The sequence below is a fragment of the Saprolegnia parasitica genome (assembly GCF_000151545.1).
Source record: "Saprolegnia parasitica CBS 223.65 unplaced genomic scaffold supercont2.7, whole genome shotgun sequence".
Lineage (NCBI taxonomy): Eukaryota > Oomycota > Saprolegniomycetes > Saprolegniales > Saprolegniaceae > Saprolegnia > Saprolegnia parasitica.
This window is the reverse complement of record NW_012156401.1, coordinates 589,993-614,004: the sequence shown is the minus strand read 5'-3', so window position 1 is coordinate 614,004 and position 24,012 is coordinate 589,993. Positions and strand designations below refer to the sequence as shown.

At 57.6% G+C, this 24,012-nt stretch overlaps 8 protein-coding genes across 8 annotated transcripts; 5 read left to right on the top strand and 3 right to left on the bottom strand.

Moving 5' to 3' along the window:
* Positions 1 to 73: 73 nt before the first annotated feature.
* SPRG_02953 (hypothetical protein) lies at positions 74 to 2,807 on the bottom strand (the record flags this gene model as incomplete). Its single annotated transcript, XM_012341537.1, has 9 exons — positions 2,348 to 2,807; positions 2,019 to 2,300; positions 1,842 to 1,973; positions 1,318 to 1,791; positions 1,063 to 1,259; positions 839 to 1,016; positions 534 to 787; positions 204 to 482; positions 74 to 152 (listed from the first exon to the last, which is right to left on the bottom strand). Exons 1-9 carry the CDS (start codon positions 2,780 to 2,782, stop codon positions 74 to 76), a joined length of 2,310 nt encoding a protein of 769 aa, XP_012196927.1. The 5' UTR covers positions 2,783 to 2,807.
* Positions 2,808 to 3,409: 602 nt separating this feature from the next.
* Positions 3,410 to 4,892, bottom strand: SPRG_02952 (hypothetical protein; the record flags this gene model as incomplete). The annotated part of the gene is made up of 2 exons (XM_012341536.1): positions 3,410 to 3,462; positions 3,770 to 4,892. The coding sequence occupies 2 exons, from the start codon at positions 4,890 to 4,892 to the stop codon at positions 3,410 to 3,412; spliced, it is 1,176 nt and encodes a 391-aa protein (XP_012196926.1).
* A 545-nt stretch (positions 4,893 to 5,437) lies between these two features.
* On the top strand, positions 5,438 to 7,510 carry SPRG_02951 (hypothetical protein). Its single transcript, XM_012341535.1, has 8 exons — positions 5,438 to 5,567; positions 5,616 to 5,702; positions 5,747 to 5,930; positions 5,982 to 6,120; positions 6,167 to 6,389; positions 6,433 to 6,624; positions 6,678 to 7,263; positions 7,310 to 7,510. The coding sequence occupies exons 1-8, from the start codon at positions 5,463 to 5,465 to the stop codon at positions 7,429 to 7,431; spliced, it is 1,638 nt and encodes a 545-aa protein (XP_012196925.1). The 5' UTR covers positions 5,438 to 5,462; the 3' UTR covers positions 7,432 to 7,510.
* Positions 7,511 to 8,910: 1,400 nt separating this feature from the next.
* On the top strand, positions 8,911 to 9,697 carry SPRG_02950 (hypothetical protein; the record flags this gene model as incomplete). The annotated part of the gene is made up of 2 exons (XM_012341534.1): positions 8,911 to 9,372; positions 9,536 to 9,697. 2 exons carry the CDS (start codon positions 8,911 to 8,913, stop codon positions 9,695 to 9,697), a joined length of 624 nt encoding a protein of 207 aa, XP_012196924.1.
* Positions 9,698 to 10,821: 1,124 nt separating this feature from the next.
* Positions 10,822 to 12,771, top strand: SPRG_02949 (hypothetical protein; the record flags this gene model as incomplete). Its single annotated transcript, XM_012341533.1, has 3 exons — positions 10,822 to 10,977; positions 11,084 to 11,424; positions 11,475 to 12,771. 3 exons carry the CDS (start codon positions 10,822 to 10,824, stop codon positions 12,769 to 12,771), a joined length of 1,794 nt encoding a protein of 597 aa, XP_012196923.1.
* Positions 12,772 to 13,254: 483 nt separating this feature from the next.
* Positions 13,255 to 14,368, top strand: SPRG_02948 (hypothetical protein). Its single transcript, XM_012341532.1, has one exon. It carries the CDS (start codon positions 13,271 to 13,273, stop codon positions 14,303 to 14,305), a length of 1,035 nt encoding a protein of 344 aa, XP_012196922.1. The 5' UTR covers positions 13,255 to 13,270; the 3' UTR covers positions 14,306 to 14,368.
* A 1,365-nt stretch (positions 14,369 to 15,733) lies between these two features.
* On the top strand, positions 15,734 to 17,659 carry SPRG_02947 (hypothetical protein; the record flags this gene model as incomplete). The annotated part of the gene is made up of 7 exons (XM_012341531.1): positions 15,734 to 16,146; positions 16,199 to 16,310; positions 16,364 to 16,599; positions 16,658 to 16,850; positions 16,899 to 16,998; positions 17,050 to 17,295; positions 17,341 to 17,659. 7 exons carry the CDS (start codon positions 15,734 to 15,736, stop codon positions 17,580 to 17,582), a joined length of 1,542 nt encoding a protein of 513 aa, XP_012196921.1. The 3' UTR covers positions 17,583 to 17,659.
* Positions 17,609 to 23,823, bottom strand: SPRG_02946 (hypothetical protein; the record flags this gene model as incomplete). The annotated part of the gene is made up of 17 exons (XM_012341530.1): positions 17,609 to 19,001; positions 19,172 to 19,324; positions 19,374 to 19,438; positions 19,490 to 19,579; positions 19,625 to 19,741; positions 19,788 to 19,874; positions 19,929 to 20,093; positions 20,153 to 20,285; positions 20,337 to 20,428; positions 20,476 to 20,613; positions 20,657 to 20,830; positions 20,880 to 20,969; positions 21,014 to 21,147; positions 21,212 to 21,638; positions 21,710 to 21,847; positions 21,896 to 22,012; positions 22,057 to 23,823. 17 exons carry the CDS (start codon positions 23,821 to 23,823, stop codon positions 17,609 to 17,611), a joined length of 5,280 nt encoding a protein of 1,759 aa, XP_012196920.1.
* Between the last annotated feature and the right edge of the window lie 189 nt (positions 23,824 to 24,012).

The following is a 24,012-nucleotide window of genomic DNA, read 5'->3' as shown; positions in this document are numbered from 1 at the left end:
GTCCGTTGCAATCGGAGATGAGAGCGACAAGGTATGTTGGCATGTAGTGTACTATGCAGTTAAGAGATGTCGACTACAACAAGTCTTGGATGAGCACGGGGCGCTTGATGCCGCTCGTGTAGCCTTCGTTAAACTTGAACCGGACGGGGCACCTACCATTTGTACTAGTGTCTAAGAACTCATAGGCTCAATGCGTCTAGTACCGCTTGCGTGTCGCCGTCACGTCGTCTTGACGCTTCCGCTTCTTGTAGCCGAACGGGTGCGCCGTCACGGGCGACGGTGGCGCCTCAGCGGCCGGAGCATGGATCGTTGTTGTCGGTGCTGTCGTCGGTGTTGTCGGCAGCTCTTGGAACCGATCCGACTTTTCAGCGCGGCGAAGGGTTTCTAGCTCGACTTCGCGGGCCAACTGCTGTCGCATCGAGATGGGCAAGAGAGACCGCGCCGACTCCAAGTGCTTGTATTGGACGAGCTCGTGGATAGCCCTAGCGTAGGTCATGTTAAGGGCCATGGACAGTACGACGCAGAGAACGCACGGCTCGAGGACATAGTCGGTGATACCACCCGGGAGATGCACGGGCCGGTACGACACGTGGAGCGACGCAAGAAGCGCGACGAGACGGTCCATTTGGCGCTTCTCATCCTTGGGCGACGCAATCTGCGGGTTGAGAATGCGCAGCAGACACGGCATGACGTCCAGGGCCAGCACGCGCGACCCGACGCGGAACGACGGATTCGCGTCGACCGTGGCTTGAAGAATACTCTGCGACTTTTCCAGCGTCCGGCGGTGCTACCCAGACATGTTAAACCTCGTTTGAGGATAGAGATAAGCAAGATGTACGTCGTAGTGGGATTTTGGGTACTCGATGCGGCGCCGCGCGCCCGTGCAGCACGCGTACGAGACAGCGACCGCCGGAATTGCCGCATACGCCAGAAGCGCAAACTGCTGGTGCGACCGCATGCGCGACTCGCACAAGTCGGCAAACTCCATCCACTCGAGCGCGTCATGCAGCTTGGTCCTACGTAGAGGTGCTACGTTATCCCATCGACGTGTGCTCAGTGTACATGGTCGGGTCGTTGAAGACGAGCTGCAGCATGTTGTCGTGGAGGCCGTTGAGGACGAGGTCGGGACTGCCAAAGCGGTCGGCGGCTTCAAAGACGCGGGCAAACCCCGTGGCTTTGGTCTCCTTCTTTTTTTGCCGCGGCTCGTAAAAGACCACATCCCAGACATCGTACACGCCTTTGCTCAAGTCTTTTCGACCCTATAGCATCAGGTACATATATCTCGGTACGAATCGCAAAAAGCAAGATGTGTCGTACCATAATGTCCTCGACCATGCTCGGCGTGACCTGCTTGGTCTTGGCGCTCGCAAATTGAAGCGAGTTGAGGCAGAAGCGCACGTCATTGTCGGCGCGCGTGCAAAGCGTCGAGAGAACCGACGTCGGCGCATCGAGGTGCTCGTTTCGGCAGATAAACTTGAGCCGCGACATGAGCTGGCGCGGGTCGGGCGTCCCGAGGACGAAGATTTTTGCGAGCTTCCGCAGCGGCCGCAGCACGGGCGCGTACTGGTCGTTGCAAATGCAAATGATCGGCCGAATGAGCGGGTGGCCACTCTTTTTCTTGGCCGCCTTGTCCTTCTTCTTATTCGAGTACGGCACAGCGATGAGGTCTTGGAGCGCAGCAATCGCACCGCGGCCCTCGTTGCCGTGCAAGGCGCCGTCAATCTCGTCGAGGATGATGCAATTGGGTCGCGCATTCCCGAAGATGGACTGCATCTCCATGGCGCTAATGATCTAATGCCGCAATCGTCGTCCACCATGTGCCAAGAGAGACGAATATGTACCTTTTCGCGCAAGACGCTGGCCGTGCGGTCGTCGCTCGCATTGACTTCGATTGGGTTGTAGCCCGCGTGACGCGCCGCGATCCCTGCCAGCGTCGTCTTGCCTGCACCCGGCGGTCCGCAAATCAAGATGATCTACACCCGCATGGAATGACGATGCAACATCGACGATGTACGCACCTTGTGCTCCGGGCGAATGTCGTCGGATGGCTCGGGCTCGGGCGCCAACGCCTCGCCAAAGCGAAACGCTGGCTTGGGCAACGGCTTCGGCTTGGTCTTGAAGACGCACGGGTCCCAGGACTTGAGCCAGCCAAGCACGTCGCGGTTCGTCCGTTCGTCGCTGAGGAGATCGATAAAATGCTTCGGGCGGTACTTGTTGAGCCAGAGCTCGTCGTGGTGCGTGCTTGGCGATGCATCGACAGCTTCCATATCGTCGGCGTCGACGACTGCTTGCACCTTGCGCTACTCGCCATGCTATGAGGCTGGCTACTACAGATAGGATCTCATACCTTTTCGATGCTGGCCAGCATCTCCTTGATGGGGACGCCGAGCTTGCACTGCATATTGTCCTGCTCTTCCTTCTCGCGCAATGTTGGTGCTTCGTCGGGCTGCTTGGCGCGGAGGAAGACGCGCTCGCCCGACGCCAGGACGACGGGGACGCTGCGCACATCGAGGGCCGGTCGCTTGAGGACGTACTTGGCATCTGGAACGCGCTGAGGTACTGGCGCCTTCTCGACGCGAGGGACCGAGTAGGCAACGACCGGCGGCTCCCCCATCGGGTCATCGCTGTCCTGGACCACAGGTTGCGTCGGGGCGATGGGGGCCGCCGGGGCTGGGGCTGGCGCCCGCGGGGAATCGTCCTCCATGGCGGCTAGCTCGTTGGCGGCCTCCATGTCCCCGCCATACATCATCTCCCACTCATCGACTTCGTCGTACTCGTCCATGGCCCGCGCTGTGTTGTGACCCGTCCGCGCCAAAAGCCATCCTCCGGATCCAAACACTCGATTTCCGGATACACATGTGCCACATTGAAGTTTTTATTTTCGGCATGACACTTGGTGAAACGCGCCACAAGACTGTGCAAGCTCAGATGTGATAGACACCACCACCAGGATGCATGCATGCTATATGTAATACTACGTACTAGTAGTAATATCACGCGCACTCAGTAGACTGCTTATCCCACACACGACCCAAGTGTCGAGGTGTATTGCTTGGACGAAGCGAGACGATGTGAACTGGGCGGTTGAAGGTCGTTGCTCTGGATTTGCCCAAAGATTCTGGGCGCGTACACTCGCCAGCGGGTGGGATCAGCGCCGGAAAAAAGTCGTAGATGCTCACGAGGTAGACCACAGCAAAGTCGTCGCTTTTCGTGCTGTCTACTGCGACCACGCGATGTGAGGCTGGCTTGGCCGCCAACGCGACAAAGCCCAAGCGTGCTACCATGCTCGGCTTGCAGAATAGCCGATGGCCGATGCGTACCGTGTCAGCCACGTCAAATGGCAGTGTCGTCGTCCAATGCGGTGCACCACAGACCTTGATAAAGACATTGTCCTTGGTCCATGCGGCGTCTAGGAGCCACTTGCCGCTGAAGAGCCGAAGCTTGCACACGCCATAGACCACACTGGCAAGAAAAGAGACCGCGAGCCATCCAAAGATCGCTGGTAAAACTTCGTTGATCACTGACGAGATTGCACGTGTAGCAAAGGCGCCACACGGACAGTCTCGCCCGTCGATGTGCAATGTGAGGGTGTTGGTGATGGAGGTCATCATACTTTTGTGCATTGTCTCGTGCCGAGGTAGCAGATCAAAGAAGAGTGCCAGGAGACCGGCGTACAAAAGCACCGAGGCAGACATGGGAACCAGCCGATAACGCAGGAATGCGCGTGGACTTGGAATTGACGACATGAAAAAGCTGAGCCATAGCATACCCCATGCTGAGAGCATGGCGACGACGACGACGGCGCAAAACCACACGAGCTCGCCGTACGTCGACGACGCGTCGTAGAGCCGGCCGACATCAAGATAGATGGCCGCTGGGTACATGTTGCACATACCGACCAAGTGGAGACCTCGTCGGCGCTCCAAGCTCGAAATAAAGTCGTAGGTGAGGACTGGTTTTTGCTGGAGGACGCCGCGGACGCCTTGGAGCGTCGTGATGATGTCGGCCGAGCACCCGATGAGCGTCACAACAAACAAAATCGCAAGCAACACTTCAATCTCCAACGCGTTGGCGACGACATGTCCACACGCTTTGCCTGTGACGACGGCGATCTTCGAATGCTTGCCATAGCTCCAGCCTGCTTGGCCTTGCACCTTTGTCGACACATCGACGATCTGCGCTGTGCACGACGCTTCAATACCATAGTGCGCACCGAGCGGTGTCGAGTGCACAATGGCGTTGGCGCCATCCGCATACGCCTGCGAGCTCCCATCGACGCCGACGAGGACACGTTCGATCTTGTCAACGACACTGGTTTTGATATCATTGCTGTCGACAAACATGGTCGTTCGGTTCATCGACGCGTCTGCAAAGACCGTCAAGAGGTACGCGCCGTGGGGGTAGACACTGTCGACAGTGGCGCCTTCAAGAAGAACCATGCCGGCGATGGGTTGGCCGCCGTGCGTCGGGTTGCATTCAGGATAACTCTTGTAGCCCACGAGCAGCTGGACCGACGCCGCCGACAGCTTGTCGTTGCAGCCGACGACGCACGTTGTGACATAGAGCGTGGATGCAGGAGGGACATCGATGAGGTGCGCGAGCTGGTTGCCCGTAGCGACCCACGCAGCGGGCGTCGCGAGCAAGCTCCACTCGGCGCGCGAGCACGAGTTGGGTGCAAACCCCGTTGACGTCAGAAGGCACGACTGTGAGAGGGGGTGAAAGACGTCGTTTTCAACGCTGTAGAAGAGGAGCCGCCGGTTCAATGCGCCGGCACCAATCGCGACAACGCTCGAGCACAACGAGAGAGAGACTGAGATGTAGGCCGTGAGGTTGGCGAGAAGACGCGCCCAGACTTTGAACGAAGCGCGCTTCTTGGCATCACACGAGCGCATGCTGCTGGCTCGGGCGCCACTTGAGAACCATGAGCTGCCATGTCTACTACTGATGTGCAGCGTGGTATGGGGCATTGTCAGAAATGGAAAGAGGCCAAGTGGTGATGAGTCTAGTCCATCGGCGCGATATCTTGAGGAGTTGGTTCCGCGGTTTCTGGACGTTGGACGGACGTTAAGATCACCTGCTTTACGATTTGACGCCAATAGGAGGCGGGAACTCCGTGCGAACAGCCAATCAATCGGTGACTCCGTGAACAAGCGCTGCGTCGAAGTTCTTGAGAAACGGGGCGGTGCGACTACCGGTATAAATTTGTACTGGTCATGAGGTAATAGTATCTGCATTCGAAGGTGAAGCTCTATATCTTCGCGACCCAGAATGAGATACCTGTACCCAGTTCTAGGGCGGGCTGGATACGGAAGATCGCATGGCTAAATTTTGCGGCAGCAATGGCAATCGGCACATTTGATGCGGCATGTGCCGAATATACGATCGAGGCCCACAATTCGGATACCATTCTCGTATCCGGTGGTACCCTCTCGAATTTTCAAATTGACCACGGCGCCTGTGCCATGGACGTGTCCGGACCGACGACTGCCGAGGCCGAGACCCAGCGCCGGCTCAGCTATGGCCCGCCGACGCCGACCGCGCCGAAGAAACCTGTCGACAAAGTCCAGGTAGACGTCCATTCCATGAAGCCATGACGACCAAGGACCATCCTGTAGATCTACGTCCGGCTGCGCCCAGCCATGGACGCTGCCGACGTCTTTCGCGTCGTCTCGGACACGTGCCTTGTGGCCACGACGCCACGAGTACACAGCCATGCGCAGCGTAGCCGCCTCATGCGTCGTGCTAGGTGAGCCGGCTGAACGAATCCGTGGTCACGTTCCACTTTTCCCAAGTGTTTCGGCCCGAGACGACGCAGCAGGAGCTCTTCGCCAAGACGACGCAGTCGATCGTCGAGGAGGCGCTCGACGGCAAGAACGGGCTCGTCTTTGCGTATGGCGTGACCAACTCGGGCAAGACGTACACGATCCTCGGTACTCGGCCTTTCTTGCGCGACGACGACGTGCGAGCGTGCTACTCCATAGGCAACAACGAGAACCCGGGCATCCTGCCCGAGACCTTTGCATACCTCTTCCAGCACACCAACGACTATGACGTCACGGCGTCGTATCTCGAGATCTACAACGAAAAGGTCTACGACCTCATGGCGCCGGCCAACCCCAAGTACGCCTTCTTGTCACGTGGAATATAGTGCCAAGGATCTGTACAGGCGAGCATTCCTCCAGCTGCAGGAAAAAGACGGCCGCGTGCACGTCAAGGACCTCGAGGAGCGCCGCATCCTTTCCTTCGACGACGCCAAGGCGACGCTCGAGTATGGTCAGAAGAACCGCCAAGTGGCCGAGACCCGCTGCAACTCGGACTCGAGCCGCAGCCACTGCGTCTTTTCGCTGCAAATCTACCGCAAGAGTGAACCGAGTCGCTTGTGGAGCAAGGTAGCCCCCTTGGGCGATCTCGGGACGTTCACTGTGTATGTAGATCTCGATCGTCGACCTTGCAGGCTGCGAGCGTGGCGCCAAGACGGGCGCGTCAGGTCTCCGGCTCCAAGAGGCGAGCAACATCAACAAGTCGCTCATGAACCTCAACCAGTGCCTCGAGACGCTGCGCTGGAACCAGCAAAACCCCAAGGCGAAGCGCCCCGTGCCATTCCGGTCGTCCAAGCTCACGCGCGTACGTCTTCAGTTCATCTTGTCACAGGCTCGATTCAACTTGTATACACATAGCTGTTTCAAGAGTCGCTGGTCGGCGGTCATACGCGGGCTGGGCGCATCATTATGATCGTGGCCGTGAACCCGTCCAACTTGGAGTTTGAAGAGACACTCCGGACGCTCGAATACGGCGCGATCGCCAAGGACGTCGTGACGGCGCCAATCCGAGCGCGCAAGTCGGTGGCCAAGCAAGAGTACGACACGGACGGGCACAAGAAGCGCAAGCGGCCGTCGATGCCGGCTCGCCCGACCGAGAACGCACCGCCCAACACCACGCAGGACGACAAGGCTGCCTCAATTAAGAAGAAGATGCTCAAGCGAGCGCCTGCTCGTGTGACCCTTCTGCCCCGCAAGTCGTTGGCGGTTGCCGAGTCCAAGAGCCCTGAGCTTGCCCTGCTTCGCGAAGAGAACAAGGCGCTGCAGAAGGAGCTCCAGGCCAAGGACGCAGCCCACTTTCAGCAAGAGGTGCGCGTCCGAAAGAAGCTTGTGACCGAGATGACGCAGCAAATGGACGATCTGAAAGCGGCCCACGAAGAACGGGTCGCGGAGCTCTCGGCCGAGCTCGCGACGACAAAGGCCCAAGTGCTCAGCTTGACCGACGGTAAGGTCAGTTTCAGGATGCAGTCATGAGACTTTGATATGACTAGACAAGTGGAAGCTCGAAGCCCTCTGCGAGAAGCTCCAAGAACAAGTCGACGAGTGCGAAGACGAGATCAAGCGCATGGAAGCCCGTCACGCAGAAGAACTCGCCGAGTACCAGACGTTTTAAGGCTGCCGTCGCTATTTATCGCCCCAGACATTCAATTAGATAACGTTTGATACTTTATGCACCAACCGCTGCAACCGGGCATTGTCAATTCTCTGCATGGAGCTTCAATCCAACGGGTGAAAACGTCCTCCAACGGGCTGGCAACACTCGTGAACCTCTCCCGTCCCAACTGATATATTGATAGCTGCATAAATAATATTAGAAATTCGCTCCATGTGACGTTGGTGCAACGCAGCGGCTTCTGCATCACTACGGTGCCAAAACAATCATTTCGCCATTGGCTTTGACGACGCCACACTCTTGAAGATATCTTTCTCCAGGACACCTTTCAAGACGCCTTCCACTTCACCTTGGCAGCGCAGTTGGAAGCATTACTCGGTAAGACGCCTTCGTAACTCGAAATTCGGTTCCAGGACTTTACAATCACCGCTGACGTGGCCGGGGCGACCAAGGACGGCCACGAGCTATCAATCTTGTGGAAACAATTCAAGAAAGTGTCAAGAAAGTGTCATGGGCCTCGTTCGCACCCAGCGCTTGGTGCGGAAGGACAAGTTGCGCCCAATGACTGGCGTCCTCAAGCCGTGCATGATGCTCCCACGCCGCTCGTGCTCGGGCAGCCGGGCTCAGGCAAGTAGTCGCTCATGAAGCTTCTCTCGGGCCAAGCAAAAGACCTTTCGATTGGCGGCCACGTCACGTACAACGGCGCGGCACTCAAGGTTGTCGGCAACACGATGCCACAGTTTGCATCGTATGTGAGCCACCGCGACTTCAACTACCTGAGCTTGACGGTGAAAGAGACACTCGCCTTGGCACACGCGTGCCGCCCCGTCTCCTTGATTCGCTTGCGCATGGCTCCCCGCAAGGGAAAGCAAGTGATTGTGCATAGAGTTTGTGAAATGAGAAGGGGTGAAAAGGGGATGATTTGAGAGTGAGAAAGAGTAGGTAGAGCATCTCCATCCGACGTGATGGCTCTGGACGATGTACTCTCGCCTTCGGCTGAGCGACTCGAGGCTGCGTTCGAAGGCAGCGTCGGTGACTTTAAAAGCGTTGGGTGCCTTCTGGAGGCAATCCACGAGCATCTATCGGGTGTTACCGTCGACTGAATTGTCGATAAAAACATGCTACTACATTTATAATAGTACTTTGTATCAAGTGCCCGAGGTCGATGTGATTTGTATCAAGTGGTTCTATCAAGGTCCAGTAACAGCTGTTGATGGTTCAGCCCGTATCAAGTTGTGGCACTGCTGCGTGCCATCAACTACATTTCAATTGACGGCCATGGGAGCGAATTCGACGACACAAGCTTCGGTGAGAGATGACGCGCTCTGTCGGGATGCGATCGGCGTCAGCTGGGGCCCCTGCGACGACACTGTCCTCGCACTCCTAGAAGAGAAAAACGACTACCCAGGTACCGCACGCGAAGTCCTCGACCGAATTCGCGAGCGCATGAACAGTGGACTCGACCACCACTTGACATCTATGGAAGGCACCTTCAGCTGGTGCTTCGAGGCCGAATGCTACCTCATGGTATACCTCGCGACGCATGACGCGCAAGGCACGGAGACTCTGCGCACCGAGATCGCTGAGCATCTCGAGAAGGCACAGACCACGAGTACGGCCTCGCTGAAGAGTATCGAAAACAGCCTGCGAGCCATCATGGACGCAATCGGGCGCCTCGACGCGTTTCGCGCCGCCATCGACAAGAACTTTGTCGTCCGGTCGCAGGACTCGCGCGCGCAGCGCAACAAGGTGATCCGCAAGCTCGACGCTGCCGAGAGTTGCTTCGAAGCGACCAAGGAGGCACTCGAGCGCGCTCGGGATGTCCTGAAGTGCGACGCACGACAAGTCGATGCCATTCAAGTCGGCGCCCCCGTTGTGCACACATTTATCCGGCTCAACAACCGCGACAAACCGCAACTCAAGGAACAAATCGATAAGCTCGTTGCACTCTGCAGGTCGTACCAGGCTCGCCATCACGAGTACATTAATCATGTTACGCAATAAAGAGAGGGACGTTTTTGCCAGCCATTTTATAGAGTATAATAATTCCTTTCCTCCCGTGTCTTGCCATCTGCAGCCCTTGACATCATCATTCGTCAGTTAGGCCAAGGGCACAATCCACCAGCCGTCGGCCGAGGTGTTCGAGATGTTTGACCCCTTGCTTCTCCTCAAGAGCGGCCGTGAGACCGTCTTTTTCAGCGACCTCGGCGCCAAGGCCAGCCATTTGATCGACGATTTCCAGGCGTTTTTGGCAGGATTTGAGTGACGCGATTCAAAGGGCACCTAGTGTCTTAGGCGGCGCGGCTTGCCGCGACGCCCGCAGGGCTATGGCGCGCTGTGTGCTCTGTGTCTTACGTCCTCTGCTGTTTACGGTCGCTGGCAGCGATCGGTGGTCGCGCCGATGGCGGCGCTCTTCGCGCACTCGGCACCCAATGCCCCTCGACGATTCAGGCCCGTCGAGTCCCCGGCGGCCGTCAAGGAGATGAGACGTCGCTGGCCTCCCGTGCTTTCACCCCGCGGGCGCAGTCGCCCTGCCTCCACGAAGTCCCGTCGCCTCCCGGCCCTTTGTGTGCGGTGTCAGTTCCATATCCCAGGTCGGTATCCGGATTTATTCGGATGCGGGCTCGGACGGTTTCGTTTGAAACACACCCGACGGCTTGCACTCCTCTGTCGGGTGGTCCGAGTACAGGAGCCTGCGTACGACCTCGAGCGAGCGAACCCTCGGCGAGTGGGGTCCACCACGGGATGGATCTCTCCGTGCGCAGCTCACTCCCAACGACCAAGTGCTGGTGCCAACTCCCACGCATTTAGGCGCAGCGCTACGTATGCGAACTCTTTGTAACGAATATAACGCGGAGCACGTTCTTGGTGCCGCGTCAACAGGAGGTTGCGACACATGGCGCCTAAACAGTGTAATTTAACCCGCCAACGCCGGGGTATTTGGAAAGAATACCTCCGTTGTTGTCGACAAGTCATACTTTAGAGCATGCAAGCGAGGTGAGAGAGGACAAAAAGTAGAGATGACAAGTGCTTCGTGAAGCCAAGCGTGTTGGATCCTATGCAAAAGCTAAATGGTTGGACGAAAATGGAGACGTGGACCTGTTGGTCTAGCTCAAAGATCTCTCAGTCGCTCTCGGCCAACCACAGCCACAAATATCCTCGAAAACGACTAGATCGCACTGTTTGTGGTGCGGTGCAGTGGCCACTCATATGTCGACCAGAAGATATGCCGCAGACAAGCGACTACAAACTAGCGACTCGGATGTAGTTTCATAGCCATTGGTCGAGGTCTCTCGGTACTTGCGTCTGGGACGTTGGACTGTCTATTGTTATCGCGATGCGGTTTTACTGGTGCTCACTCTTCGCTCAAAACCGCTTGGTACAACACCGATGCACCAGAGCCCGGCGCACACCGCTAGTACGCACGGAACCTCGTGGTTCTCCAGTGGCACCCGCGCCTACGCCACTCCCTCGACCGAAGGCAAGAAGCGCGCTTCGTTCAAAGTCTGGACACGTCTTCTCGCCAACCTCACGGCCTACATCTCGGTCTCGTTCTCGTTGTCGACAAGCTTCGTCGCGATTGGTGCGGGCGCATTGAACCGGCGGCTCCTTTCTACAGCGTTGAAAACGACGTCTTTCACCCCTCTCACAGTCGTGCCTTCTGACGTCAACGGGGTTTGCACCCAACTCGTGCTCGCGCGCCGAGTGGAGCTTGCTCGCGACGCCCGCTGCGTGGGTCGCTACGGGCAACCAGCTCGCGCACCTCATCGATGTCCCTCCTGCATCCACGCTCTATGTCACAACGTGCGTCGTCGGCTGCAACGACAAGCTGTCGGCGGCGTCGGTCCAGCTGCTCGTAGGCTACAACAGTTATCCTGAATGCAACCCGACGCACGGCGGCCAACCCATCGCCGGCATGGTTCTTCTCGAAGGCGCCACTGTCGACAGTGTCTACCCCCACGGCGCGTACCTCTTGACGGTCTTTGCAGACGCGTCGATGAACCAAACGACCATGTTTTGGACAGCAATGATATCCAAACCAGTGTCGTTGACAAGGTCGAACGAGTCCTCGTCGGCGTCGATGGGAGCTCGCAGGCGTATGCGGATGGCGCCAACTCCATTGTGCACTCGACACCGCTCGGTGCGCACTATGGCATCGAAGCGTCGTGCACAGCGCATATCGTCGATGTGTCGACAAAGGTGCAGGGCCAAGCCGGCTGGAGCTATGGCAAGCATTCGAAGATCGCCGTCGTCACAGGCAAAGCGTGTGGACATGTCGTCGCCAACGCGTTGGAGATTGAAGTGTTGCTTGCGATTTTGTTTGTTGTGACGCTCATCGGGTGCTCGGCCGACATCATCACGACGCTCCAAGGCGTCCGCGGCGTCCTCCAGCAAAAACCAGTCCTCACCTACGACTTTATTTCGAGCTTGGAGCGCCGACGAGGTCTCCACTTGGTCGGTATGTGCAACATGTACCCAGCGGCCATCTATCTTGATGTCGGCCGGCTCTACGACGCGTCGTCGACGTACGGCGAGCTCGTGTGGTTTTGCGCCGTCGTCGTCGTCGCCATGCTCTCAGCATGGGGTATGCTATGGCTCAGCTTTTTCATGTCGTCAATTCCAAGTCCACGCGCATTCCTGCGTTATCGGCTGGTTCCCATGTCTGCCTCGGTGCTTTTGTACGCCGGTCTCCTGGCACTCTTCTTTGATCTGCTACCTCGGCACGAGACAATGCACAAAAGTATGATGACCTCCATCACCAACACCCTCACATTGCACATCGACGGGCGAGACTGTCCGTGCGGTGCCTTTGCTACGATTGCGATTGCCCCCGCGATCAACGAAGTTTTACCAGCGATCTTTGGGTGGCTCGCCGTCTGCTATCTTGCGAGTGTGGTCTATGGCGTGTGCAAGCTTCGGCTCTTCAGCGGCAAGTGGCTCCTAGACGCCGCATGGACCAAGGACAATGTCTTTATCAAGGTCTGTGGTGCACCGCATTGGACGACGACACTGCCATTTGACGCAGCTGACACGGTGCGTATTGGCCATCGGCTGTTCTGCAAGCCGAGCATGGTAGCACGCTTGGGCTTTGTCGCGTTGACGGCCAAGCCAGCGGCCCGCCACGTGCTCACGGAAGCCAAAACGAAGAGCGACGATGACGGTATCTTTTACCTCGTAAGCGTCTACGACTTTCTTCCGGCGCTCTTGCCGCCCTACTGGCGCGTGTATGCGCCCAAGATCCTCGGACACATCAAAAGCAACGACCTTCAGCCGCCCAGTTCACATCGTCTCGCGCCGTCCAAACAGTTTACGTTTACGCGAGGGTCGTGCGTCGGGTAAACACAATAAAACGACTTGAGCATTGTGTTGAACGCTTTCAGGGGGCACAATAGGCTACGAAACAAGTAGTTCTGTAGTACGAGGCTGCCGTCGCGTCGCTTCGAGCTGGCTCCACGGGACTGACGTGCACACCTATAGTCGCGAGACAGCGTTTTGCGCGAGGTACAGCAAGCATGGTATTTGACGTCTTGATCATGGACGCAGCCGATGCCCCGTACGCGACTGCGCCATGCGAGATGCTGCTATCGCACCTACAAGTACAGTGTGGTACTGGTACCTCGCCGGAACCACGAGGCGTCGGCATGGCCGCCGCGGCGCCGATCCCTCAGTGCCGAAAACGCATTATCCGGATACTTTCGGATACAACGCATGTTGATTGGTTCGTTAGATCTTGAATGGGCCAATCGTTGATGCGGATTCCGAGCGCTCCAATACGAATGGTTGGTTGAACGGGCCGATTGGTGCAATTTCGGCGGATGTCATTTTCGTATACTTGAAGATGGCGAAGAAGGGCTCGAAGAAGGCCAAGTCGGGCGACAGCCTCGCGGTCGTCGGCCGCAGCGTCTCGAAGCTCGTGAGCGCCGAAGCCGCGAGCGAGATGGAGATCCTCAACACGCCCGTCATGTCGGCGCGCCGCGACGACGACGCGCACGATGACGACGACGCCTCGGATGACGACGACGACGAGGAAGAGATTGAGCGCCGCCTTGTCGAGGAGATGCAGTCCAAGGCAGCGGCGGAAACCTCGGCCATCTACAACAAGGACGCGATGCTGCGCCTGGCCAACGAGCTCGACCTGAAGCAAAAGTTTGCGTGGACCGAGACCCTCGACACGTGCAAGGTGCCCCTGGAGCTCTCCAACGCGCACGACGACCTCAAGCGCGAAGTGGCCTTTTACAACCAGACGCTCGGCTCCGTCAAGGACGCCAAGGCGCGCCTCCTCAAGGAGAAGCTGCCGTACAAGCGCCCGGACGACTACTTTGCCGAGATGCTCAAGTCGGACGCGCACATGGCGCGTGTCAAGGACAAGCTCATTTACGAACAGAAGAAGATTGCGGCCGTCGAGGAGCGCAAGAAGTCGCAGGCGCACAAGAAGGTGGCCAAGGAGCTCCAGACGCAGAAGACCAAGCAGCGCCTCCAGGAGAAGAACGATACGCTGGACGCGGTCAAGCAGTGGAAGAAGCGGAAAAACACCAACAACTCGGGCGGCACCGTGGTTGAGGACGACGACGGCAGCTTTGACAAGATGCTGGACGGCGCCGCCAACAAGCGCAAGCGTGACGGCGACGACGGCCGCGACGCCAAGCGCCCGAAAGTCAACAAGAAGCGCGAAGTCGCCAACAAAAAGTGGGGCTCGGGCGGGAAGACCCGCGCCGACAAGAAGAACTCGAAGAAGTCGACCAACGACATGTCGTCCTTTAGCCGTGCGCGCAACAACGAAGGCGTCGGGAAGCGGAACGCGGCGCCCAAGGGCGGGAAGCGACCCGGCAAGATGGCGCGGTCCAAGACCAACCAAAAGCGCGGCCGCAAGTAAAGCTCCGATTCGCACATCGGCGCGTGGCTGCATATAACTTTAAATATATCCTCTATTCCACAACTAGCCTCTTCTTCTGAAAGGACTAACGGCGACCAGTGGCGTGGCACAACGGAACGGAGCCAATGGACAAATGCTTGTTGACAAGAGCGCTACAGTATGCACCTTGGACGGCATGTTCAAGCGTACGCACCAAGTGCTTTTAGTTCATATTTATATGCACTCGACAACAGCTAGCGTTATGCGCACGCCCCCCAGCCCCCCCCCGACTTCACCTGCTAATCTCGCGGCCGCGCCAAAGCGCACGGAAGTCTTGCTCATAAATGGACACGTTGCAACGCAGATAACGCGAAACACGTTTATAAGTTATGCAGTAAATGGACAACTTGTCCCTGTCTAACATCGAAGAGAAAAGGGACCTGGATGGTGGTCGAATGCCTTTCTCGAACACCGGTACCGGGTATCGACTATAGCAAGTCATCACCGAGGCTACAATCTGCGACCACCGTGTGTCGTTGACAAGTTGTCTACCCTAGGAGACCCGGCGCTACGATCTCGCAGCAGTGGCTAGTCGACGCGAGGACAATAAAAGCGCGATGGAAAGATTGCCGTCGACGGTGTAGAGACTTTCTCCACTACACCGTGTAATGGAGAGTGAATCCACGTGTATTTCACACGTCAACGACGCAGAGCCGCACGATACTATCGATACACAGCTGTTGCCGTCCACCTCGAAACTGCTCGCTTGTCCGTGTCGTCCAACGTCTACGAAGAAGGTTAGGACACTTGGCAACTAATAGACGATCGTTTTTGCGAAGGCTACTATAATAATATACCGGTATGTAGTCATACAAGTACGCTACAAGTTGTAGCGTGAAAGGACAGCGTTGCAAGGACGGCGGTCATTACAGATGGATACTATGGAAAGCCAGTGCGTATATCCACATCGCGCTGGTCGAATCGCTCTTCTACCGCGAGTCACTGCTTCGCAATTTTGTGCCGCAGGTACAAGTAGGTAGACGAGCAATGCGGCCATCGCCACAGCCTACCCTCGTACATGTACCCTCGTTATCGGACTCGTTCGCGTTTTCAAAATGCAAACAGAATCCATCGGTAGAAGAAATAGCAAAGAGTTTCCCATCCCATTCAACTCGTCTACTGGCTCCTACCGTGCTCTGGGCAGCAGCAGAACCATGTTCGCCTCTTGCGTCGGCCGACGCAGTATGCCAGTATGCAGTGTTACCGAATTTAGAGGATACCGTATATATAATATGTACATACGAGCAAGAATATGGGCTGGCATAGGGGCAGCACGACTGCACTGGCTTCTATGGTTACACCAATCATTGCGCGTGCGACGGCGGTGCGTAACGCCGGCGTGATCGTCGTAGAGAACGTGGATCATTTCTCATTTGCATTCGCCCTGCTATGCATCTCTCCAGCGTCCTCGCCTTGGCCGCGGCTACGTCCGTGGCCGCGCAGTCGGCCCTCGGCACGCCCGCGTCGGCCAACAGCACGGTGTCGACAACGGGCGCCGGGTGGCTCAACCCGCTCGTCATCAAGGGCTACAAGTTCTTTGACGGCGTCACGGGCGACGAGTTCCGCATCAAAGGCATCAGCTTCTACCCGCGCGCCAACACAGGCAAGAACTTTGACGCCAACTCGGTCGACTGGTTCACGGACGAGATGGAGTCCATTTGGCGGCCGCAGCTCGCGCAACTCAAGGCGCTCGGTGTCAACACTCTGCGCATGTACGCGGTGGACCCGACCAAGTCGCACGACAAGTTGATGTGCGAGCTCAGCAAAATGGGCATCTACGTCTTTGTAGGCATGTCGGCCGTGTACGTCCTGCCATATTTCGAGTCGATGGCACTGAAATCGCATATCCTGTAGATGTCCCGGCTGCTACATTCTCGATGAGCCCGCGCCGACGTGCTACTCGCCTGAAATGTTTACGCGCGCCCAAATGATCTACAACGCGTTTGCAGTCTACGACAACGTGCTCGTATGTCTTCGCTTCTTGGTCATGTCGGGTATGAATGGCATGTTCGTGGTTAGGGTTTCAGTGTCGGCAATGAAAACAACTTGGGCAAGAAGATTGAAAAGTCGGCGCCGTGCGTCAAGGCGCTCATCCGCGACGTCCGTGCGTACGGCGACACGTGCGCAAGCTCGCTGCGTCAGGTGCCGATCGGCCTCGACAACGCCGACATTGACACGCCGTCGCATCCGCGCGCATCCTGGCTCGGCTACTACGACTGCGTCAAGAACAACGACGAAAACACCCGTGCCGAATGGTATAGTTCAACGTTCTCAATTGACTTAGACTGAACCCTGACACAATATTGTCCATAGGATTGGGTTCAACCCGTACGTCGAGTGCGACCCGACGACGCATTTGACGTACGCCGACTCCAAGGGTCTGCAAAAGCTCGTTGGCGACTACAAGAAGGCGGGGTATTCGCGCCCGATCGTCTTTGGCGAGTTTGGCTGCATCGATATCACCAACACGATCAACAACATTGAGCAGCAGCGTACCTTCTTGGAGGTACATTTCTATCTAGAATTTGAACTTGAAACTCAAATTACATGGTAGGCGAAATGGATGAACGAAGAAGCCGAGATGACCGAGTACGTCTCGGGCGGCAACGCGTTCGAGTACAGCGTCGAGAAGGCCAACCTCATCGACAAGACAGGTGTGTCTAGTCGTTTTTCTAAAACAACACATGTCTCACCACTATCGGTAGCGACACCGCCGTATGCCAAGAAGGACGCGGGTCGGTATGGGATTGGGTACTTTACGCCCGACAACTGCGACCACGACACGATCCCGTGTGTCTACAACAAGTACCCCGAGTTCGACAACCTCGCAAAAGCGTATACTGGGACCAAGCCGTCGACGCTCAAGAAGGAGACATTCACGCCGGCGCGATCGACTGTGATGACGTGCCCGGCCGACTTTCCGACCGTCGACTTGCCTCCGACACCCAAGGGTAAGTTCCATGTCGGTCGTAGACAGGTATCTCACGCGGAGCTAGTTCCGATCCTCGGCTGCTCAAACGCGCAACCTGTCTGCAACGGCGGCGCTTCCAACAAGAAAAAGGTGACCACGCCCCTCGACGTGGCGACGGCCGCCCCCAAGAAGAAACTCGTGAGCGGCGCGTCCGGCGGCAGCTCCAACAGCAAGGACTCCAACTCGACGGGCGAAAACGCGGTGGCGACGACGTCTATTGCGCTGCTCTCGGTCGCCATCGCCGCCTTTTTCGCGATCGTAGCGTAGAAAACCTAGTGGTTTAACAACTTGTCTTATGTTTTCCAGACGGATTCGCCCGTTATCGCATTGTAATAGTACGACTGGCCACTTTGTGGGTCGTAAATCTCTTGCCACGGATCGGTGCCGTCAGCAGACCCCGAGACGTCGTACGCACCGTCACACGCAGTATCATAGCCGACTTGCATGTCATAGCCAGCTTGCGGGTCGTAGCCGACTTGCTGATCGTAGCCGCCTTGTTGATGATAGCCGCCTTGTTGATCATAGCCTGTTTGTTGATCGTAGCCGGCTTGCTGATCATAGCCGCCTTGTTGATCATAGCCCGTTTGTTGATTGTAGCCGGCGTGTTGATCATAGCCGGCTTGTTGATCGTAGCCGTTTTGCTGATCGTAAGCAGCATGTTGATCATAGCTGGCTTGCTGATCATAGCCATTCGTAAAGTCGTAGCCAGCTGACGCGTTGTAACCGGTAGAGGTGTCGCAACTCGTCGATGGGTCGTAGCTGGCGGAAGCGTAGTCGTCGTAAGAGGGTGCAGTGTGCGAGGGCGTCGCTTGATGAGTCCCATACGACGGATCGCCCAACGGTGTTAGGTTGTACGCATCATACAGACCTGAACCGTCCATCGATGGCGCATCCAGCGCTGTGCCAGTACTGTGCGCTGCGTACGAGTAGTTTGCGTCGTAGCTGCCAACTGTCGCTTCACCGCTCGCCGGGTACTCGCCGCTCGGGTAACTGGCATCGTACCCACCATATACCGCATCGTACGCAGTTGGCGCCGCTTGGTCGGGTGCTGCTGCGTAGTCCCCGCCACTGTCACTTGTCCCATATACCGCCGCCGCGTCGTACGTTGTCTGTGTAAAGTCGTAGTAGGCGGGGTCCGTCTCGGAGCTGTATGCGCCGTAGTTGCCGATTGTCTGCTGGTAGTATGCCGCCTCGCCGTAGGTGGCGTCGTAAATTCCTGGACTGGCTGCCGCTTGGTATGCGTACGCGTCGGCAGGGTAGCTTGACGCTGCATCTTCGTTGGTGCCAGCGCCACCTGGAGTGTCGTAAGACGGCTCGTAGCTGGCTTGGCCCTTGTCGATCGGAGCTCCCGGCAGCGGTTCAACCCGAGCGCCGACTCCATCGTCGCTTTCACCATTAAGTGGTCCGAGCCCTTCCAGCTCGGCAAAGGACGCCATGCGCACCGCCGCGGCCACGGCCGTCATCGAGGCGCAGGATTGCCGTCGACCGGCACTGATAACCGACCGTTGTCGCTCGCTTTTCTTGTCTTGGTCGAGCTGCTCGGCTTGTTCTTCGTTGCGGATTTCCAGCGCGACTTTTTTCCGCAGCGCGGCGCCTTGCACCGACTTGGCCATCTTATTGAGGGACTTGCCCACAAACGAGTCTTCGTCGACGCGGTGGGCAAGCGACTGGACTTTGGCGCCGAGGCTGGCCACTACCATACCCGATTCTAGCAACCAATGCCATGGAATAATACCTGACGTACGTGCGTTTGCGACGTGGACTTCTGGTACGGCCTTGTGCAATTTGGCCAAACCGGTTTTATTTTGACTAAAAAGTGTTTGGTCAGTCGTCTCGTTGATATATCGCATGCGGACATGGCCTTGAGATGGGTTGGGAATTGGGTCGAGAACTCGATCGCGTAATACGGGGACTGCACCGCGCTCTCGTAACGAAATGGTTCGTGGAGTGCAAGGCTGGCTTCGAGCATGGCTTCCGAGGCGTGGATGTAGCACACGTGGTCTTGGATTCTAGCCCAAAAAAGGTACATGAATGCGACGGTATAATGTAGCGACATACCGCAAGGCTTGGCCATTTACGACCCAGCCACGGACGTCCTCGCTGGTCTCGAGGAACGTGCTGCCCTATACGATGCATCCCGCTCATCATCAAAGCATCTGCCACGAGATTCTTACGGCTGCAATTGAAGCGTGACCAGGTAGAAGGACGCCAAGGAAGAGGTATTCGTCAAGCGGCACTTGGAGTTTTCGGATCCGCGCCAGTATCTGAGCACAGCATCGTGTCACAGTGCCGGAGAAGCATCCACGAACCTTGTGGCGCGTAAAGACGTTGAGACGACGCAGCACTTGGTGGGCCGGCGTGTCGGTTTCGAGAAAACCGGCCTTCCCAAAGATGTCCTTGACCACAAACCCGAGTGTCCGTTGTTTCTAAGACAATAGTATCCATCAATCGACCAAAGGTGTCGTCATTCACCTTGCGGTCGCGCTGTCGCTTGGCCCACTCGGCTTGCTTGGCGGTGGCCAATGAAAGAAGCTTCTGGAACCCCTTTTGGTGCGCCAGCTACAAGCCAATGGTGTACTCCCGTACCATGTATATAAAGTAAAGCAAGAGTACCTTGCGGCGCCAGTTGCGCTGGATGCGCAGGGCGCTTTGAAGGCGCCGTGCTTCCAAGTCGCGCTGGTCTTGCATGCGCTTTTGCTCGGCTTCGAGCTTTTCGCGTCGGTCGAGATGGACGCGGTTCAAGGCGTCATCAAGCGAGAACGGCAGGAACGGTATTGTCTAAACAATGAACAGTCTCATGCCCAATTCCTATGTTCGAATAAAACAAAAGAAAACACCTCGAGCCGACAGAGCTCGGGCGGGTGGCCATGGGCACACGAAAGGCACAGCTTGACGTCGTGTGTCCTGCACTGCACGCGCACCGCACGCACTTCCTTGCAGTCGAGACAGAGAGCGACAAGCGGGTCGGCCCTACTCATAAAATATCATGGCACGGAACATCAACAGAAATACTCTGTTTACGTGTGAAACGCGAGATTGCCTTTTTGATGGACATAACGCATGCAGTTGTCGCAGTAGTCGGCGTTGCATTGGTGGCAGTGGCGCGTCCCGACCTGTCGTGCTCGCGTCATCAAGTAAATATATAGGTATCCCATCGCACCTGGAACTTGCAGAGACTGCAGCCTTGGATAGCAAAGTGGACGTGCGTCGCCATCTTGCCTTTGGCGTGCAGCTGTGCGTAGCAGGATGCGCAGTACATGTCTTCGCAGTGAAAGCACGACTCGGCGATCGGGTTGATCTAAAACGACAATATTGTACACAAAAATGGGATGCTTACGTACGTTGCAGTTGGTGCAGCGGATCGAATACTCGGTGTCAGCGTCGGCCATCGGGATCACGTCCGTGTCGACGTCGCCTTTGCCGAGCAAGCGCGGCTTGGTCCACGTCGAGTAGCCCGTGCGCGGGTTGGTCCAGTAAGGAAGTCCGGTCGCTGCATCAATGTATTTGCGAAAGACCTAGGTTGCGCTCGCCCACTGCAACATTCGTGCATCGGAGAGGACACACCGCGCGCACAAGAGATCGAAGGTAACTCTGCGCCGCCCGCCGCCGCCACGCCCGCTGGATAGTCGCCGCCGCCGCTGCCAACAGTCGTTGCTACCACCGCTGGTTCGTGGCGCGATATACGCGATCTTTGGTACCTGCCACTCGACGCGCTTGATGTGCAAGAGAGCATTGCCGCGGTCTCGGTCCCGCGCGCGTCGGGCGAGTCGCTGAAGACATCGCGCCGCGTGGTCGAGCCACTGGTTGACGTACGCAGCGAGCTGGTCCGCGGCTAGTCGATACCGTCAACACCCGATACATACGGGTAAGAAAATGTATCTCCTTCGACGTCCTACCTTTGGACTTGGTTGCCCATTTGCCGCTGTTGATGTGCTTAATTACGAGCGTGAGCAAGCGTGCGTCGGGCGAGAGGTCGGTTGCTTTCGACTTGATTGCGAGCATCGCCATGTCCTTGAGCGCCGCCGTAAACATCGCGTACGAGAGCGAGATGCGCGACTGGCTCGGGTACTCCTTGAGGCGACTCAGGACTTTATCCGCGTCCGACGACATGTCCATGTGTCGGGACGTGTTGGGGAACGCGTCTCGAAACACTTTGAGGAATTTCGACCGGTCCAGTCGCAGCTGCTGCAGCTCTTTCAACGGCATCGAGCTCAAATGCTCGCGCTTGAGGCCGTTGTAGTCGAGGAAGAGCAATTGGAGTAGCGGAAAGGAAATGTGTTGAGGTGTAAAGCCACTCGCGCTGGCCAACCACGCCGGGTACGTCTACGTCCATTGACAAATGTGAGATTGAGTTTGAGTTGGGCACCAAAAAATATATCTCAAAACCAACGTACGAGAACATCCCCGATGGCGCCTTCGAGTGATTTAAAGATCAAATACTCGACGGCGGCTTGGCGACAGCACTGCAGCGAGGCGACGCACACGAGATGAGTCTCGTGGCGACGGCGCACCGTGTCGCGAAGACGATGCATCTATTAGATACCGCCAGGTTTTTCATGTCACATAGTCTTCATGTGTACATGGCGTGTGGCGAGCCATGGTCGAACCAGACGCTGGAGCGTTGTCGCACAACGCCGCGCGTGGGCCATCTCGGCAAGTGCGAGCTTCGCCAGTCGCCGGCCGCGGACGCCTCGAAACTAGACGCCACGATGCAAGCGACGCCAACTAGCAAAAGGTGTACCTTGCGCTGGATACGCTGTGCCGCAATCGTGCGTCGCCGGTGTCGCCGCGCGCGCCACTTGGCCACGGCGTGCCGCGTGACCTTGTCGAGCCAGAGAAATTTAACTTGCTTGCGCGCGCGGCGGCCGCGCCACAGCTTTTGGATGCGCGTCGCGTGGGCAAAGAGCGCCGTCTTGCGCAGCTCTAGAAACTCGATTTGTGCATACAGTGTTTGCAAGTATTTCTTGTATCGAAGCCGACTGCAGCGCCAGCCGCGCTGGATCGCGACGGCGGCGTGGCGACGGCGATCCGAGGCCTTGGCCGCCGCGCTCGACGCCGACATCAACGACGTCAGCGCGCCACGTGCGCGGTTTTGTGCCTTTTGGAGACCGCGCGACACGACCGCGAGCGGCTGCGCCCGACGCTTGGCGTAGGCTTCGACCCGCCGCAGTCGCGCTTGCTTTCGCCGGACAAGGCGATCTAGCTGCCACTTGCGCCGAAGGATCCACTTGGTGATCACCCGCTGCAGCAGTCGTGCGGCAGCCTGACGCGCTGGAAGGGAAGCGATAAGCGCCATTTTGCGCATTTTGTACTTGTAATGGACCACGTACGAGGCAAGCGCATGATGGAGCATCTTCCGGGCCGCGGCTTGGCGCAGCGCCGCGCGGTATCGGCGGCCCGCGCGCCGGCACAGCCACGCCCGAGCGGCCGTTTGAATGCGGAATGCCGCGCCCTGGGACTCGAACCGGTTGGCGATGGCGAGTTTGGGGTCGCACAGTTTGGCGACAATCGCGGCGCGCTTCTGACCAAGTGCTTCGCGGGCAGCGTCGCCCCGGCCGCGACGTCCGCGGACGACACGCTGGATCGTAGTGGCCGCCGCATGGCGTCGAACGTCGGCGAGCATGGCAGCAAACCGGAGCGCCCGGGCTTTCTGATAGAGCACGAGGTGCTGGATGACGCGGGCCGCGGTATGCTTGGCGATCGCTTCGGCATGCCGTCGGCGAACTCCATACTGCCGAAACGCCATTTGAATCCGAAGGGCCGAGCTGCGGCGGTGCGCAATGCGCTGGTCGAGCACTGCCGCCGTCGCCGCGTTGAGCGCGGCATACGTTGCGCGCAGCTGGACACAGGCACGTCGGGCAAGGTGCCCGCGGTACACGCGGCTGAGAACCCGCACGGCTGCATCTCGTTCTCGCTCCCGTGCCGATGCCACAAAGGCCATCCAGTGGTGCCACGCGTCGTCGTAAAAATGCAAAGCAAAGGTTTCGAACGCGGTCTTGATGATGGCGCCAGCTTTCGACTGGCAGAGCGCAGCGAGGTTGCGCTCCATAAGAAACGAGAGCGGAAGGAGCGTCTCGGCGTCGTGGAGCGCCGTGTCGACGTCGATCTCGGCCGCGCGAACCTCGTCGGCTTGGTGATCGCGCGCCGAGGTCAGCGCTCTTTGCAGCTTGGGGTCGAGATGACGCACTTTGGGTGGCGATGCCATTGGTGCTGGCAACGGCACGACGGACAAATTGGCTTTTCGGTTCAGCTCGTACGACATGACAGTGTGCAGCCGCTCGCGCCGGTCATGGAGCGAGTCGGGCTTGGGCTGAGGCTGCGCTGGCCGTTGTTGCCGCGGTGGCTTCTTGGCTGGTGGCTTCTTGGTCCTGGATTTGCGCAGAAGCTTGTAAATGTCATCCTCTTTCGTGGGTACGCCGCTTGACGACGGCGCCAAGCGCTGGAGGAAGCGCTCGTTCGTGTCGTGGCCGGCCTCGATGCTGCGCAGGTGCGCCAGGAGCTTCTGCATCTCCATCGTGGCGACCGCCCAAGATACGAACCTTGACAAAGCGCACTTGTTCGAGGCGTGCTCATGATTCGTTGAAATGCAAGGCCATGTCGCGTATTCATTGGCTGGACCCTTGCAAATGCAATCTTTTTAGCGAATGACACGGTGCGAGTGCAGGTGGCCTCGTTTTATACTGCGTCAGTACGTTGC

Bases quoted from the DNA above. Each gene is read 5' to 3' on its own strand.
- SPRG_02948 (XM_012341532.1), top strand. From the start codon at position 13,271: ATGGCGAAGAAGGGCTCGAAGAAGGCCAAGTCGGGCGACAGCCTCGCG.
- SPRG_02951 (XM_012341535.1), top strand. From the start codon at position 5,463: ATGGACGTGTCCGGACCGACGACTGCCGAGGCCGAGACCCAGCGCCGG. The intron at 5,568-5,615 runs GTAGACGTCCAT...ACCATCCTGTAG, and splicing joins AACCTGTCGACAAAGTCCAG to ATCTACGTCCGGCTGCGCCC. The intron at 6,390-6,432 runs GTAGCCCCCTTG...CTGTGTATGTAG, and splicing joins CGAGTCGCTTGTGGAGCAAG to ATCTCGATCGTCGACCTTGC.